At 39.5% G+C, this 16,858-nt stretch overlaps 2 protein-coding genes across 6 annotated transcripts; one reads left to right on the plus strand and one right to left on the minus strand.

Annotated features, from left to right (window-relative positions):
• Nucleotides 1-4,972: 4,972 nt before the first annotated feature.
• narf (nuclear prelamin A recognition factor) lies at nucleotides 4,973-12,188 on the minus strand. 3 transcript variants are annotated; one of them, XM_062442016.1, is made up of 11 exons: nucleotides 11,910-12,188; nucleotides 11,174-11,246; nucleotides 10,810-11,091; nucleotides 10,580-10,712; nucleotides 10,087-10,221; nucleotides 9,153-9,271; nucleotides 7,851-7,980; nucleotides 7,436-7,508; nucleotides 6,668-6,805; nucleotides 6,422-6,579; nucleotides 5,635-6,304 (listed from the first exon to the last, which is right to left on the minus strand). In XM_062442016.1, the coding sequence occupies exons 2-11, from the start codon at nucleotides 11,228-11,230 to the stop codon at nucleotides 6,057-6,059; spliced, it is 1,473 nt and encodes a 490-aa protein (XP_062298000.1). In that variant the 5' UTR covers nucleotides 11,231-11,246; nucleotides 11,910-12,188; the 3' UTR covers nucleotides 5,635-6,056. The 3 variants fall into 3 exon arrangements, with proteins under 3 accessions (XP_062297999.1, XP_062298000.1, XP_062298001.1); XM_062442017.1 differs by lacking the exon at nucleotides 11,910-12,188 and having other exon boundaries at nucleotides 10,810-10,938; nucleotides 11,026-11,091; nucleotides 11,174-11,877; XM_062442015.1 differs by lacking the exon at nucleotides 11,910-12,188 and having other exon boundaries at nucleotides 4,973-6,304; nucleotides 11,174-11,879.
• Nucleotides 7,973-16,758, plus strand: LOC134002952 (cytochrome b-245 chaperone 1 homolog). Of its 3 annotated transcripts, XM_062442021.1 has the most exons (7): nucleotides 12,804-12,912; nucleotides 12,991-13,037; nucleotides 14,051-14,138; nucleotides 14,268-14,309; nucleotides 14,432-14,602; nucleotides 14,701-14,845; nucleotides 16,157-16,758. In XM_062442021.1, the coding sequence occupies exons 3-7, from the start codon at nucleotides 14,051-14,053 to the stop codon at nucleotides 16,308-16,310; spliced, it is 600 nt and encodes a 199-aa protein (XP_062298005.1). In that variant the 5' UTR covers nucleotides 12,804-12,912; nucleotides 12,991-13,037; the 3' UTR covers nucleotides 16,311-16,758. The 3 variants fall into 3 exon arrangements, with proteins under 3 accessions (XP_062298006.1, XP_062298004.1, XP_062298005.1); XM_062442022.1 differs by lacking the exons at nucleotides 12,804-12,912; nucleotides 12,991-13,037 and adding an exon at nucleotides 7,973-8,058; XM_062442020.1 differs by lacking the exon at nucleotides 12,991-13,037 and having other exon boundaries at nucleotides 12,765-12,912.
• Nucleotides 16,759-16,858: the final 100 nt, after the last annotated feature.

Here is a 16,858-nt window from a genome sequence, read left to right on the forward strand (position 1 = left end):
TGACTAAACGGTAGGTTTTATCTATGGTCATTGCGCAGATTTCAATCATAAACAGGTTAATTTATTGATGGCTCTGATAATAACTGGCTGAACTCAATAATATGGCAGAGTTATGTAAATATAATGACAAAATAACAAAACAAAAACAAATGTGAGAAAATATGCATCAACCAATGTGATTCAATATTATCAATATATATTCAATATGACTATGAATATGATTCTGCCATCTGGCACATTAACCAGTTAAAATGACGAAGAGATTCCAGTCCTATTCATCTCAATGTTGGCCAAACTGAAAGTTCTTAGACCTGGCATCATTGTGTAATCACTCACTACACAGTGATATAATGACTCCTTGAATCTGCACAAGTCCACACCATCTAAACGCTTCTGATTTATAATATATAGGTATGTATGTCCTTCCTCTCTCTCCTCTCTACCCCAACCAGTCGAGGCAGATGGCCTCCCACTTTGAGAAATTGGAAATTACATACATACTAAATGCAACTTTTCACAAATTAACAGTTCAGATGAAATCAGGGACTAAAACAAACCCACACACATCTACTGACTGATCATCAGAATGAAAAGCTGTTTTGAATGTTGATTTTAATGAGTTTCTTCTGAAATTCAGGCTGCTGATTTTTAACTTGCACGTCATCCTTTAACTGGAAAGTTTTAGACATTAAATGTTCACATATTAACAAAGTCATTCACTTTTCAGGAGGTCAATGAAGGTCAATGATACGACAGCGCGCACTGCTTTGTCACAATAGTTTAGTGCTCAACATGTATGACATGTATGTTTTGATCTTGTGAAATAAAGAATGCAAACGACATATAACTTAAAAATACTTGTCCTGGTTGTCTTTGTGGAATGGAAACAAAAGACTTAGAGCAATAATACAAATGAAAATATGTACCAATAATAAAATACTCACTCTAATTACAGAGCTATAGCAGACATTATAATGCTGTTTTCACTAGTGGAGTAAAGCTCCTTATAATGAGTAGAGTCAACTTCATGTGTATAATTGGTGGAGTTCTTTAATTAAATCCATCATATTATTCACATGATCCATGCCTTACAAACACAACATATAATATTTACATGGCTCATTCTGTAAGAACAATAAATGTGACAAGGCACAATATGTACAAAGACCCTCCCCAAACTCTGAAAAAGGCCAGTGGGAGACAAAAAATAAGTTCAATAAAATATTTACATTATCATGAGAGACAGGAAGCTACACAGTCAGCTGGGTGAAGAGTAACAAATACACACACAGACACTTATACACACATATCAGAATTTGTCAGTGATGCAGCACATTTTCTATTGCTGCTTCACTGTCGTCTCCTCTGATGATTTGTCTGCCTCTGTTAGTAATAAACAGGAAACACAAAATACCCACAACAGCAGCAGTGGTGACAAAAATAGCCAATATGGTGGGAATCACATGGCTGCGACTCTGTGGTGGCTCAGTGGGCTTGGGGGATACACCTGGCAAGAAAAATTGTTATTAATCAGTTATTATCTTAACATCAGGGTTTAATCCAACTACATATCTGGACATGAACTTCAATTCATAAAAATGATGAAAATGATGAACATACATATGCATTCATATATATTTGCTAAAATACTTTAAGACACTGACAGCTACTCACCAATAATTGGGTCACTGTGTGGCTGAACTTGTACTTTGATTGCAGATGACTGAACAATACCACAGCTTGTATGTACTGTAACAGTGTAATTCTCTTCTTTGATGACATTTGAGATGGTCAGATACACATAAGTCAGTTTGTCCCAACCACAGATGTATTCCTTCAGGTCACTGTTACACTGTATGCTGCCATGTGAGTTACTCCAGTGATATTGTAGACCTTTACAGTTATCTCCAGGCGTGTCAGTTATTCTGCAGTTCAGTGTCACATGTTTTCCAGCTACAACCTCTGCTTTGTCGTTGCACTTCAGTGACACTTCTGAATGAGAAAAGGAAACAACAATTGATACAATTACTAATACGAAACACATTTACTATATATATTTGATATGTATATGTATTTCTGGTATAAGCAATGTAAAAATACCTTCATTTGAGGCACTGCTGTGTAGAATAGTAGCAGCACACAACAGACTGAAACATGTCCGCATGGAAGACATCCTGATATTCTGCTGTTGTCACACACTGGAAGAAAGAAAGAAAGAAAGAACTTTTAGGACAGAGTTTGGTTTTGCATTTTAATTTGTTTGTTTTTAGTGTTTCCTCAAATAATCTAAAATTATCAGAGTTCTTAGATTTATGTTATTAAAGGAATTCATGATATTTTACACATACTTCCTCCTGCTTCATCACACTGTTCTGATCAAAATGATGAAAGGAATACTTTGATATTTTGGGAAATACACTAATTTGTTTTCTTGTAGAGGAATCAATGAGAAGATTGATGCGACTCTTAAAGGTGCAATAAATGACATTAAGCCTCACTATTTGTCAGCAAACCTCTCTTTACTACGTAAAGATATAGTGGTGTAATGACGTCACACTGACTCTGTGTGTGTTGTTTATCTGAGCTTCTCTGTTCTTTGTTTTGGTAGCTGGTTAGTATTACATGTGAGTCCCTCTGTGTCCTCTACGTCTGCTTTCAAGATAGCGGCCGTGTCACAAACTTTCACAAAGTACAGCTAAACTGAAATATTTGTTTCTGACAGCATTTGAGGTGAAAAACAGACAATACAGTAACATAATCTTCATCCATATGTGATCAGCACTGCCTAGTCTGACCATTTGACTGAGTTTCAGGTCAGTCTGCTTTCTTTCTTTCTTTTTCCAACTTTCTTGAGTAAACAAGGCACATGGATTTTCAGTGCTAAGGGCGCCATCTAGTGGATGACTGTCATGTATTGCACTTTTAATATCTGCACAGTAAACAGGAAGCTACTGCCATAAATCAATAAGACAAGCTCAACAGCCAGTCTCAGATGTGTCCTCATGAAAAGTTGTTAACTTTTTAAACTGCAACAATTCAAACAATATATTTGAACTCTTCATTATTTACAAATTATTATATTCATTGCATGTCGTCCTCAATACTGTGTGTTGATCCTGAAACAAGATTCCAAACCTTGAGAGACCAAAGTGGTGACACTAAATGACAGTCTTCAATGAACTTTATATTCTCTACAACAATACAACATCCTCTGTCCTTAGATCTCAGTATTTATCTCGTTAATACTTCTTTCAGAAAGAGAGGAACTTACCTTGTAGACTGCTTACATGAATGGTGACAATATAAATCCAGTTTTAAATCCAGGTACCACACTGGAGGAATTTCATGTTGGTTGACAGTACAGAAGCCTGCACATAATGAAAAAAACAAGAGACAGGGAATGAAAGTAAAATGAAAAGGGGCGGGAAATAAAACAGGGTCAAGGGTTGTGTGTTATCAATGGAACATTTGCCGATAAACTTTGCCCATAAACATACACTGTAAACCATCATAAAAGAGTAATTTTCCATCATATAACTCATTAATTGATTCAGGTGGACGTTTTGTGGAAAGCACTATGGTTGATAACACCAGTATATATTGGTTCCCATCACAGGTATGAAACATATCAGGTAAGCTGGGATTCCTCCAATGTGCATTTAGTCTCCAAGTTAACTATAAAAGAAGAAAGGGTCATTACCTCACTGTGATTGTGCATTCCATTTTTGCATTGATTCCAAATTGTGGTGACACTTCTATTGAAGTTAATGGGGTGGACATGGTAAGTCCCACTATAACCCTTCATATCTATGCTGTTTTACATTTGACTGAAAGTTTATACAAAATATAAAACGCAGTATGTGATGTTGGCTAGTGTTTTAAAAAAAAAAAAAACTCTCTCTCTCTCATTTTCCTCATGATTGTTCTCCAAACAGATCACGGCTCTCTCCAGCAGCTGCATATGGGTCAGCTCAAACCAGTGTATAGTCCAAGATAGCTACATCATGATATCTGTCTAAACAGGATAGGTCTTATTTATAGTCATAAGGCAGATTACAACGATAACCAGGTTAATTTATTGATGGCTCTGATAATATCTGGCTGAACTCAATGCTATGGCAGAGTTAGGTAAATATCCTGAACCCCAACCCCCACAAAAAGTAAGAAAGTGTGTTTTCAGTATTTTCAATATATATTCAATATGACTTTGAATATGATAAACAAGCATAAACAAGGTCATAAATGAGGTGATACACTGATATGACACTTTCTTCTTTAATGTATTATTTGAATCTCCGCAAGTGTAGACCATCTAAAAGCATCTGTTTATAATATATATGTGTGTATGATAAATATTCTCTACAGTCTCTTCTGGCTGGATTATGCTGCCTACCTACATTCAACACAAATACTGATGAGTCTCACATAGATGTTATTGTTGGCTTTTTAATGATTTGCGTGTCCTTGTCATTATTTAATTTGTCAATTTGTTTTTGTTTTCATTGCAAATTTCTACTGTCTAAATGTTTAGTTTCACTTATTTTCCAGATCTTTGGCCTTTTTTTGTTCAGTTAAAACTATGCAAGTTTAAATTGTTATTCTCATTATTTTATGTTGACTTCACATAACTACAGATTTTTTTTAAACTGTCAATTCATCATTTTGTTAAAAACAAAACAAAACTGAAAAGTCTCCAAGAGTCAAAATATGCAATTTACAATTGTTGATCAGTTTGTTATTTAGCTTATCAATCGTTTTGGCACTAGTGGCTGCAAATGAACCTTTAAACTGTCAGTTCACCATCAAAACACTTTCTCACTTACCTCCAGTGATCTAAACATACAGGAAATCAAAGCATTGGAAATATTACATACATACTAAATGCAACTTTTCACAAATTCACAGTTCAGATGAAATCACGGACCAGAAACAAACCCACACACATCTACTGACTGATCATCAGAATGAAAAGCTGTTTTGAATGTTGATTTTAATGAGTTTCTTCTGAAATTCAGGCTGCTGTTTTTTAACTTGCACGTCATCCTTTAACTGGAAAGTTTTAGACATTAAATGTTCACATATTAACAAAGTCATTCAATTTTTCAGGAGGTCAATGAAGGTCAATGATACGACAGCGCGCACTGCTTTGTCACAATAGTTTAGTGCTCAACATGTATGACATGTATGTTTTGATCTTGTAAAATAAAGAATGCAAACGACATATAACTTAAAAATACTTGTCCTGGTTGTCTTTGTGGAATGGAAACAAAAGACTTAGAGCAATAATACAAATGAAAATATGTACCAATAATAAAATACTCACTCTGATTCTTCACTGGGACGGATAAACCAAACACTCAGCTGGTAATAAGCTAACATCATTTGATAAGTCTATATAAGAAACTTTTAACTTTTCACGCAGGAGACTCAGTTTCGTTTTTGACTGTAGGATTACACAATCACACTGTTGCATAGTCATTCAAGCAAGACCGCCCCTGTTTGATACCACATTGGTTTGTCTTTAAATAAAGGAACAGTGGACACAACTTTGACACAAAACAAAAACAATTTGGATTTGGAATACATTAGATTCCTCCAGTGTGCATTAAGTATCCACAAGTTCAGATCACCTAAAACGGTTTAGTGGTTTATTGCTCTTTAAACTGGCCACAATAAATAGTTTATGCTTGCTACAGACTTCCTCAAATCAGGATGATCTAGATCCTGTTGATCCTGGTACCTTATTTGTGTCTGTCATCATTAGCATCATAAAAAGTTTGTACTTCTAGGCTCCTTCCTAAGGCCCATATTTGGAATATGGTCTCCACCACTTTTTACTCTACATGTCACCCCCTTGTGGACAAATGGAAGAATTGCACCCACTGACACTTCAGTTCTCACTCAGTGGTCTGTAGAGCATCGCGGTCCTCTACTTGTCCTTCATGGTGCCAGCATGAATGATGAAATGTGGTCCGAGCAGAATCAGGAGCCAACCGGAGGCGGCTTTTATTCCTGCCTCCATCATGTCTTAAAACTAAAATGTGTTCTCCTCTCTCTCACCACTGCATGTGTGGGGGCTGTGTATGGGTCTGAGTCTGACTCTTGTACTGGGTGTGCAGCAGTGTGCCGGCCTGTGGGGAGTCCTGGCCCTGCAGCCAGTCTTGATAAAGGGTGTGCAGGGTGGGGTTGACCTCCGGGAGACAGACCGGCATGCTGGTGTAGGCCTCCTCCATCTGCTGAACCAGGGTTTTATCTGTCCGTCCTCCAGCATCGCTCTCTGCCTGTCCGCGACCGCTCAAGCACCCTGAGAGACACACATGGATACATAAGTTAACTAAAGGGATGAACACGGACAGATTTCCACTGATGGGCAACATTTCAGATTAGAAAAGACATGAGAAAACGACTGGAATGATGTTACCTCCTGGGCAGGACAGCACCTCCACCAGCTGGTAAGGCACTCGTCCTTTCCTCATGCGGTGAACGAGGGTCTGGATGTTTCGGAAACCGTAGACGGCGGCAAACTGCAGCAGCGTTTCCCCATCCCGCTCCAGGGTCACTTCCTGGAAGTCGCGGTTCCTACAAAACCAACATGAGACAGGTGAGTAAAAGGGAAAAAAGGGTGATATGGATGATGGAACTGCTGTAAAGTCTTGTTGTCTCTCACTTGAGGGTTTTGTATGTGATCTCTTGGACGTCCAGACCAAAGAGCTCTTTGGCAGCGTGTTTGAACACGTGTTCCAGGAAGCCTTCTGAACTGCGGCCCTCGTATCTCACCAGAGCTGCGTCCCCGGCCTCTCCCAGCCTGCAGAGACAACGACAACAGCTGTTTAGAGGACGGATTAAATAACAGGAGACATTACAAGACAAAAACACCATGAAGTAGGATGTCATGAATTACTTGGGTTAATTTTATACCTCTGACACATTTAAAACATCTAAAGAATCAGACATTTATAATCTTCTTGCAATGTATTATATTGTACAGCTGTAGTTTTTTATGTGCAGTATCAAATATGATCAATACATGCAAAGTTGTCCTTTCTACATGACTGAATAATTAAGCTTCTTACAGTCTATTGCTTCACTGTTAGACATTGAGCTTGCTGACTCAAACTACAACTAAAGATAATTTTCATTATCCATTAATCTGTCAACAAGTTTCATGACAAATCATTAATAAAAAAAATAAAAAAAACAACTCACCAGATCCAAAGTGACATTCAGTAAGTAACAAATGTTTGACCCTTTTACTGGAAAATGACTCAAACTGTTCATCCATTATCAAAAGAGTTTCTGCTTGATTTTCGACTCGTTTAATCTCTTTAGCTGATAACACCCTTTCTTGTCCTCAAAGATCTAATTTTTCATACGATATCTAATGATCGCAGAAGTGGTCATTTACTATAATATTATCATCAGGTTGACTACTCACACGTGGTCCAACGGAACTGAGTCCAGATTCTCCACTGAAACCTTCCTCTGCTCCATCAGGTAGTAGATCTCCCCTGAACCATGAAACATCGCTGTTACTGTCACATCTCCACATCATTATCAACTTTATTGACTGGTTCAGCTTGTTGGCTTTCATTATGAGCTTCAATTAATACAAATTACACAAGCTATCATATACAAAAGACTCATTTTCTAACTTTCTTTTAACATGAAGAGACACTATGTACAGGAACGTGGAGGTTCTCTGCTTGGTTGGAAATGATTCGTATCTTCCTACACTATGACACACCAAACCTCCAGGCAGTAAAAGTTACCGATGGGTCAAAATGAACTCAAATAAGTATTTGCATGTCTATTTAGCACTGGGAATCAGTGCAAGATAAAGAGAACTGAACCTGAGGTGAGGACACAGTCCACATCCCTGCTCTCCAGCAGACTGTTGTAAAACTCCTCTCTGACCGCCTCCAGCTTCTTATCAAAGCAAGGTGCCACCACCACATGATAGACCTTCTCTGGACTCAGCTTCTGCAAGGCAGGAGGAAAAACAACATGTGACACATGGCAGATCTTGTGCAGAACCTTGTGTACTGTTTTGGATGACTAGTGAGTATTGAGTATCAGTTTATTACGGTTGTTTGCAGTCCTAAAGTTGCTCGGCTAGCAAGTGTTTTCATGTCTGTTTGTTGTTTGTCTTTTAAAGTTCGTCAGGCATAAGTGTTTTAACAGCTGTGTTAAACCTGCAAAGGTTTCTAAAGGTTTTCCTGGAAGTCCAAAGGGTCTTGCACCTGTAGACATGGACCCTGGACTAAATCAGCTGTCAACCAGCCAAGTAACACTGCTGTCTGACAAATGCTGACTGCAAGAGAAAATAATGTTGGCAGTTTCCCAAAACCTGACAGCAGAGTACGTCAGTGTGTGACTGATACACAAACTACGTAAATAGAGATTTTTTCAATGGCAGAATTTAACTATAAAAAAAAACTACAATAAAAAGATTTGGACTTTTTGTTAGAGGGCAATGTTCACTCAAGTGTCAGAGACTCCTGTTAAAAAATTTTTCTACCACAACACTGAGTGTGGTGTGCCTCACCACATCACCACCTGACAGCTGTGACAGTCTCTGACCTGTCTCTGGAGATCTGCTGGTCAGGATGCAGAGACAGAGTTCTGCTACTGAACAAACCAAATGACGGTAAACTAGTCAATCATACGGTGCAGAAGAAATGTTTGGAAATTGGAAGCTCATACTGGTCCCAGTGCTTGTCCAGTGCACTCAGTTAATGTGATTAGTTTTGTCTGCAGGCTGCTCGGTCTCAATGGTGAACTGAAACTATACAGATGTGAAATAGCATTGTATTTAGCTCTGATGATAATTTGTGATGTCGTTGTCTGTGCCAGGTGTAAGCTTGGAGAGGACTGTGTGTATCTGTCCACAGCTAATCTCACATACCAGTCAGTGCAATAATGTTTGTGCACATTCATGACTTGCTCAAGGACCTCTACACACTTTTGTCTTTTCAGCAGTTCTCGCCATTTTATGACAGCTTTACGACATCTGTGTGGAAATTGGCTAGGCTAAAAAAAGCAACGTCTATGTGCTGGCCACGTTTTGGCCTTTGCCGTGGCTCAAAAATAACAGTGCTGCTGTAGAACTGGAGACCTTTGACTGTGAGAGGTGTAGTACAGTAAATTCTCACCTGCTGTTTAGAGAAGAAGTCTTTGACCAGGCAGCCCATGATCTGCTGGGAAGATCTGGCTGAGCAGATATGAGGGGTGACCAAACTGCCCAGTACACGCTCTGCATAGCGGATCCACCCTGTATATACACACACACACACACACACACACACACACACACACACACACACACACACACACACACACACACACACACACACACACACACACACACACACACACACACACACACACACACACACACTTATATTGTTAGAGGAACATCTGGTTTATAGCGGCCCAATTTCAAATGTTTACATCCTCTTGTAGGGAAGCATACAGGAAGAAAGTGCTGATTAGTAAGGTTAAATTTACACAGATAGAAAAGCGCACACACTCACACACAAAATAACAAGATTTATACTCAACATGTGTGATTGGCTGTTGCAAAATTTAAAACCTATCCATAGAATTTAAAATAGCTCAAATTTAATTTTGTTTTTAAAGAATAAACCGAGAATCAGCATGACAAGCTAGAAATATAAAAGAAAGTGTAAAGCATTTTCAGTAGATTCCTGTAAATAGACACATTTGTCAAATTTATGGATAACTAAATACTTTCATGGCATTTATCGCAAATTCCCTGAACACACTTCCTAAACACTGAATAAACTAATGGATGTCAATAATAAGTTCCAGCAAAAAAGAACAGAGGTTAAGATAGTTTGTAACTCTGTACGCTCATATCTCTGATGAAGGGAGTGGTGGAAGAAGAGCTTTCTATCTATCCCCACCAGCACTCCAGTGCTATCTCTACTTCTAAAACAAGCTCTATGGGCCTGACAAGCAACAGCTTTGAGTGGAGGGTAGTTCAGCTGGCTAGAAAATTAGTCTGGCAGATGGGTAATGAAAAAAGAAAAGAGGACAGACGGAAGGAGGAAGAAGGCTTTTTACCCGGGCAGGAGGAGGTGAACATGGGCATGGCGTGGGAGTCGTGGTGTCTTCTGCGATACCTCTGGATGAACTCCTTTTGAGACTCCAAGATGCTGAAACCTGCCGCCAGAGTGGTGTCGAACACATACTGCACTCCTGCAAGAGGAAAGAGAGACGGTGACATAAGTAATGGGGGAGAAATGTCGAGCATCTGTGATAGATACCAATGAGTAGGTGGCAGTTTCTCCACACCAGCGATATAGGAATGTATCTAAAGTTTGCAGATAGACAAATTAAAGATGTTTATATGAGAAAATGTGAATCAAGATCAATTTAACATAATAAAAGCAGGAGGAAATCAGGTCAATTTCTGACTTGAAAAAGTAGGATATTGCTTATTCCTCGATCTGATCTGGATAAATATCGACTTCATGATGTCGCCACATACACTCAAAACAACCTTCATGACCTTTTACAGATGAATGCACTTTAATACTTCTTCCTGACAGCTCACCCAGGCTCTTGAGGAAGCTGCAGAGTTTGTGGGCGGCCTCATTGATGTCCAGACCCAACTTCACAGCAAAGTAGGGAAGAGACTGTGGACACACCGACGCCACCAGCACCTTGTGCTTCGTTACGTCACATTTCTGATGGGGACGGAGAAAAAAATAAAGTAAGATATTTCTCAAAGTGCAACAAGACAAACACCCTGACTTTCTCAGGTTGACTGAGCGTGCACCACACCTTGTTGAGGGCTAGAACTCGCTCCACTTCCTCCAGGCTCTGCTGAGAGATCTTCAAGCTCTCCTCCTCTGACAGACAGCCATCACAGGACAGGCAGGCGCTCAGCAGCAGCTGCGGCCCTTCATTCACCTGAGGGAATGGAGACGTGAGTGTTAGGTGATTGAAGAATCCTAATGAAGATTGATTTTGAAGATCAATGGAGTAAACAGCCATTACCTGTCCATTGACTTCATCCCCTTCCTGTTGTGAGCCGGCACCATCATCAGTCTGTTTCTTGTTGCACTGCGAGTAGATTAGAAAAAAAATCTGTGTATATGGTTTTTTCCACAACATCACAGTATTAACAATAATAACATAAATTCACCTGTTTGGTGCAGTTCTCACACTTCTCCTTGCGCTTCCCTATGTTGACCTCTGACATTTTCCTCGGTGGTAGTCTGTACATAGTTGATGACAAACACAAGACAGCATCAGTACCTCCTCACATCGCTTGTTCCCTCTGCAGCACCGGCATGATGACTACGCCTGCAGCCCGCAGCTGTGTCACTGCTTTGCCAACTCCACCCTCCTCTGACTGTCCTCCACCGTCCTATCACAAGCAGCCCGCTTATCATAAACACAACAGCCTCATACTAGGAAGGTGGGAGGCTGTCATTAAAAATCCAATGGCTCACGTTAATTATAGACACAATAATGACAATAGGAACTGTATTGAAACATTAAACAGTCACAAAGCCCATTACATCACAGCATGTTTGTATAAGGGGAGGGGGAGATAAGTGTGGCTAGAGGTTATAATACTGTAAAAAACACACCAATAGTTTAAACAGCATATATTAGTCTCCCATGGTGTAAAAGCCTCCTGTGGTGAATATTTGATCACAGCTGTCTATAATTACAGTCCCGTATGTGTGACCTTAATGAGCTAACTGTTACGTAGGATTTTATATGAGCTATAACTACGTGATTTAAAACTAGGCTAGTGCGTTACAGGCCTTTTCTCTTTAGTTAGCAGTGAATTTAATCACTCTGTTCGCTTTAAATGTTTAACTGACAGTCCCTGCGGTTAAATTACAAAGTTGAATTTTGAGTTAACTCACCGGACGGTTTGTATTGCTCTGCTCTTTCAGACAAAGACATGTAAAACATGCAGAGGACAGTCAGTCAGAGCAGGTGAAACCCAGCAAGCTAACCCAAGTTACTAAGCACTCTTTCAGTTCCCGCTCAAGTCCCCTGTGGACGGCGTCACTGCAGCTATCCTCCGCCGCTAGTTCATAGTCTACAGAGAGCAGCGCTTTCAAAGCTGGGGCTTTTAGTATTGAAACCAGTCATTTCTACGTGTTTCAGTTATGTATGTATGTCCGACTCCATTGTGTTGTGAACCCCGGTGAATCCACACGCATGCGCATATGGGGCGGCGTTCTGTTCCCCCCACCCGCATTCTTCGAAGACCCGCCCTACTGCACGCGAAAAGACGAGTCCTATAGGGCCCTTCGAAGAGCCAACGAATATTAACCAATCAGAGGCAGAGTAGGGCCGAATGCGGGGGAAATAAAAGATAAGACGCTCCAGAAGCGTTGACTTCAGTTAAAAAGCATTGACTTCAGTTTTAAAAAAAAAAAGTAAAGTCTTAAAACAGTTATTTACACGTTGTCACTGCATGAACACTAATACATTATAGATTTACATGGTTAAATATCCCGCGTGAAGTTGATATTAGTTGATTAGTTTTTCAGAGAATGTGTGAAATCAAGAAGAAAACGTGGTTATTGTCAAAGTAACGGCCTACTTCCGTACATTTTAAATTTAGCACACAACTGTTGTGAAGAACGGAAAGTCCTCTTGCGTAATAAACAGACAACGCTGCGAAATATATATATTTTTTACCTCTTCAAATAACGCCTTTTGAGCTTTTATTTCGAAGGCGGTGCTCCTCCAATCAGAGCAGGGGCATCCAGGAAGGAAGTATCACCCATTCAAGACAGTTGTTGCAATAATATGAACAGAACTTCCTTATAACTCACTGCACGTGTTTCTTCGTACAAATACCCTTTTGCTAAATTTTCTATACGAAGACTTTGCAGGAAGATCAACACGTTTCAGGTAAGCGTCTCCAAATAGTCTCCTATATGTTATATTTACTCAGTCCTGGTGAGACAGTGGTGTGTCTTCTCCCATCAGCAACAACAACAGCAGCATCCTGTTGTGCGTCCAGCTGAAATTAAAGGGTTAGTTCACCCAAATCACTAAAGAGAATGTGTTTTTTTCTCTGTCTTTCCTCTTGTGATATCAGGGCATTGGTTTTATTATTGAGGTAATTGGTCACTCTGGTTGATCCAAAGAACACAGTGTTAACAGTGTTTAGTTGTGGGACTATTTCCTTGGTAGAAAGTAGTCCCAATGTAAGATGTCGTCAGCAAGGTGTGGCAGATCATCTTGTGTAAAAGGGACATTGTTTCTGGATTAACCTGTTAGGTGAAAACTGCTACTGACCCCCCATTTCTTTAAGGTAGAACACTGATTAGGCCCAGATTTGCTGTTGACAATTGATTTTAACATTTAGAAATATGCAGTATAGAGAATAAGCACAACACTGAAATAATATTTTTGTTTTAAATAAGGAAAAAAACAACATATTTATGTACCAGCTGTCCCACATATATCAAATTAGAGTTATATACATTTCCATGCATAGACACACGTGCACTCTATATAATGACATACAAACATACCCAAGTATACAAAACAAAAGCTAATCCTACTGAAATGCATTGTAACCACCACTCCCCACTTTCTCCCCACCCCCGGATGAGTGAAAATAATTCTAATCCTTCTAATGTGTATGTATATATATATGTATTTACGTAAGATACTGTATACTGTATTTTAGCACAAGCAGCCTATGAACCAAAAAAGGTCTGAAAACTAGAATTAAATATAATCCCTGTCTCTTCAACACACACGTACACAGTTAGACCACAACTTCCCCATATTTTATGTGAGAGCACCTCTCCTGTGTTGGTCTCTCAAATGAACCAAAATTATCTGCATGGTACCACCACATATGACTGAGAACATTTATTTTTTTGTAATTAGGGTGAACTGATCCTTTTAATGTAGCAATTATATAAGCATCAGGTAACCTTGGCTTTCATTTATCAACAGTAATCTGATATCTTTTTCTGACACAGGTAAATATATAAAGTGCTAGACTTACTTCACATTTGTGCCTTCTGTGCAGATGGGGTACATGACAGTAGAGGTGAACACCTCCACCTTGCTCCACCTGAAGAGATCCCCTGGCATTCGCTCCTGGTCTCTTCTTGTCGGTAAGTGTGTGTATATCTGTGTGTCTGCTGCTCATACCATCTATACTCTTAATGTGAAATCAGTTTATTACACTATCTCCTCTCTCCCCGTTTTACCTCCAAAATGATAAGCCTCTTTTTTAATTTCAGGTATAGCTTCTGTTGGGTTGGCAGCTGCATACTACAGCTCAGGTACACAAAGTGAATGTACATAATCTGTTAACTAATTTGCATCTTTCCATTGACATAACGGTCCATATTTGCTAACTGCACTGCATCTCATACCACTTCTCCTTTTGATTTCCACTTCACAGACAGCATATTATGGAAACTTTTTTACGTTACCGGCTGTCTCTTTGTGGCAATGCAGAACATGGAGGAATGGGAGGAGGCTGTGTTTGACAAAACCAAGAACCTGATCGAGCTGAAGACCATAAGCTTGTACACTTTAATCCTGACATTAAGACGGAAGGGCCAAGAGAAAAGTCAGTGATGGAGATGTGGTTAGCACAGTTCAGTTGTCCATATTTAATTATTAAAGAGGGCAGAATCTGATGTTTTTCTGTCCTCTTTCTCTCTCAAGTTGTGTTGGACCTGACACATCTACGTGATATCTCCATCCAGGAAGAGAAGGTGCGTTATTTGGGGAAAGGCTATGTGCTGGTGTTGCGGCTGGCTACAGGGTTCTCCTACCCCCTAACTCAGAATGCCACACTGGGAGGACGCAGGTAGATATCTGCTGCTGACAGTACAAACCTATAATACATAATGTAATACATAACCTTCATGTTTTTAGTTATATCAAATGCTTTATGATACCTTTTCACGCCTGCATTTTCCAATGTATTTTCATTTTATTAACTGTCTCTTTATGTAGCAGTTGTCATTGTTACATCAGGCTCCACCTTTCCTTTGTGGGATTCAAATGTGGTTCCAACAAGCATAAGAGATAAATGAATGGATTTTATACAGTATGGTCAAGGCAGTAATCAGCAAGTGAAAAGAAACAAAAGACAGGAAGTGAAGGCATTTGCATTCAGACAGGAACCATGGCAATCTTTGTAAGGGGGAAGATGGTTCTTAGACAGTCAAATGTCAATGTTAACTGAGAAGGGCCAAAACAGGAGGTGGTACTTCAGCAATAGTTAAAATCATCAGGGGGCAGGAAAGAGTAAGGTTCTGTTTTCAGACGTCATTTGACTATCAAGTCTTTATGCAAACCTAATGTGTTTATTTCTTCCTCATATAGCAGGCTAAAGGGATTTTGAAGCATTTGTTTTACTTAGTTTGTTTAGTTTGTTTTGTGAATTACTAATTTCTTACTTTCCCTGTGGAATAAATAACAACACATAATAACATCATCCCAAAAAAAAATCTCTTATCTGTATATATCTCTTATTGTTAGGGCTGGGTATCGGTACTCAGTACGTTTAAAGTATTTACCAAAATGAATCGATACCAAGTAGTATTGAAACGTCTCCTGTCAAACGATACCTGCAATCGATCCTTTTTGCAACCAGAGCTAAATTAAAATGATTATTTGTATGGACTTGCTCACAGCCAATCAACGCAAGTGTTCTTCGATTTAATGTGACATGTGATTGGCCCACTGCCACAGCAGCTACAACCCGTCTGTGGTGGTGAAATCGTGGTGAATTTGAGCTAGCGCGCTTAGCAGTTCAGCAGCCAAAATGCCACCTAAATGCTCTAAAATATGGCTACTATACACACCTGTTACACCAGATAAAGTTAAGTGCAAAAAATGTGTAATGGGTATCGAATGAAGTACTTAATTGGTATCAGCATCACTTTAAGGGTGCTTGGATTGGTAATGGTATCGTAATTTTTTAAACGATACCCAGCCATAGTTAGTGACCAAATTCTATGGTATCGGCCCAGAATTTCACAATCAGTGCATCCCAATCAATTATTCAAGCCAAACACTAGTTGGAAGAAAAAAAGCAAAAACAAATATACTTGGTGCAAATAACACAAGATAATATTCCTGTTGTTCTTTTATTCCGTCTGTCTCCTGTCAGCGATGTGGAAGCTATATCTGTACTGCTGAAGCGCTTCCTGGGACTGGAGGAGCTGCAGCGACGCCAGCAGCAGGAGGAGGAGGCAGAGTATGGAGAGGACGCAGTCGATTCTATGGATAGCAGTGGTTCAGAGGGTGAAGCAGGCGAACTCTGATCTCTGTGTGACCTTCAGTCATACTGTAACTTTGGGTGGATGGAGTTGGGGCATTGGGGCATTGCTAAAACATGACTGAGAGTACAGTTTCAGCAATGCCTTCATTACATGTTATACTTCAAGCATGTGCATGTAAAACCAATGATGACACCTCCTTCTGTGTCTCCTTACAGACTTCTACCCTCTGTGATATGTCAGGTAGCCTAGGGAGACTACATTTTTATTTAATTTTCATGTCAGCTGCAAGAAAAAAACATCATCCGATTATGTGTTTTGGCATGCAAATGTTTCATAGATTAGTCAGGTTTCTTAAAAAGGAGGTTCCAGGCAACATGTCGAGACTTTTTCTTGCGTTGTACTGTGTATATATAGCTTTCTCTAAATGTATATCATGTCTTACCTTTTATTGACCTAATTACTGTTTGAGAATACACTCCAGACTTACAGATTTACTGTGCCTTCCTACTGAACTCTAATAAGTGTTTATGTGTTTAGCCCTATGACAATAGAAAGTGCTTTTCCCACCGTTTCTCGGACCACCCATTGGA

The sequence above is a fragment of the Scomber scombrus genome, chromosome 21 (genome assembly GCF_963691925.1).
Source record: "Scomber scombrus chromosome 21, fScoSco1.1, whole genome shotgun sequence".
Classification (NCBI taxonomy): domain Eukaryota; kingdom Metazoa; phylum Chordata; class Actinopteri; order Scombriformes; family Scombridae; genus Scomber; species Scomber scombrus.

What these genes read in the sequence shown, in the direction of transcription:
- narf (XM_062442015.1), bottom strand. Translation starts at nt 11,254, where the DNA reads ATGTACAGACTACCACCGAGGAAAATGTCAGAGGTCAACATAGGGAAG. An exon ending in GAGTTCTAGCCCTCAACAAG is followed by an intron (nt 10,713 to 10,809) that starts GTGTGGTGCACG and finishes CGTCCCCATCAG; the next exon opens with AAATGTGACGTAACGAAGCA. An exon ending in ACTTCTTCTCTAAACAGCAG is followed by an intron (nt 7,981 to 9,152) that starts GTGAGAATTTAC and finishes CCTGCCTTGCAG; the next exon opens with AAGCTGAGTCCAGAGAAGGT.
- LOC134002952 (XM_062442022.1), top strand. Translation starts at nt 14,051, where the DNA reads ATGGGGTACATGACAGTAGAGGTGAACACCTCCACCTTGCTCCACCTG. An exon ending in AGCTGCATACTACAGCTCAG is followed by an intron (nt 14,310 to 14,431) that starts GTACACAAAGTG and finishes TCCACTTCACAG; the next exon opens with ACAGCATATTATGGAAACTT. An exon ending in GCCACACTGGGAGGACGCAG is followed by an intron (nt 14,846 to 16,156) that starts GTAGATATCTGC and finishes GTCTCCTGTCAG; the next exon opens with CGATGTGGAAGCTATATCTG.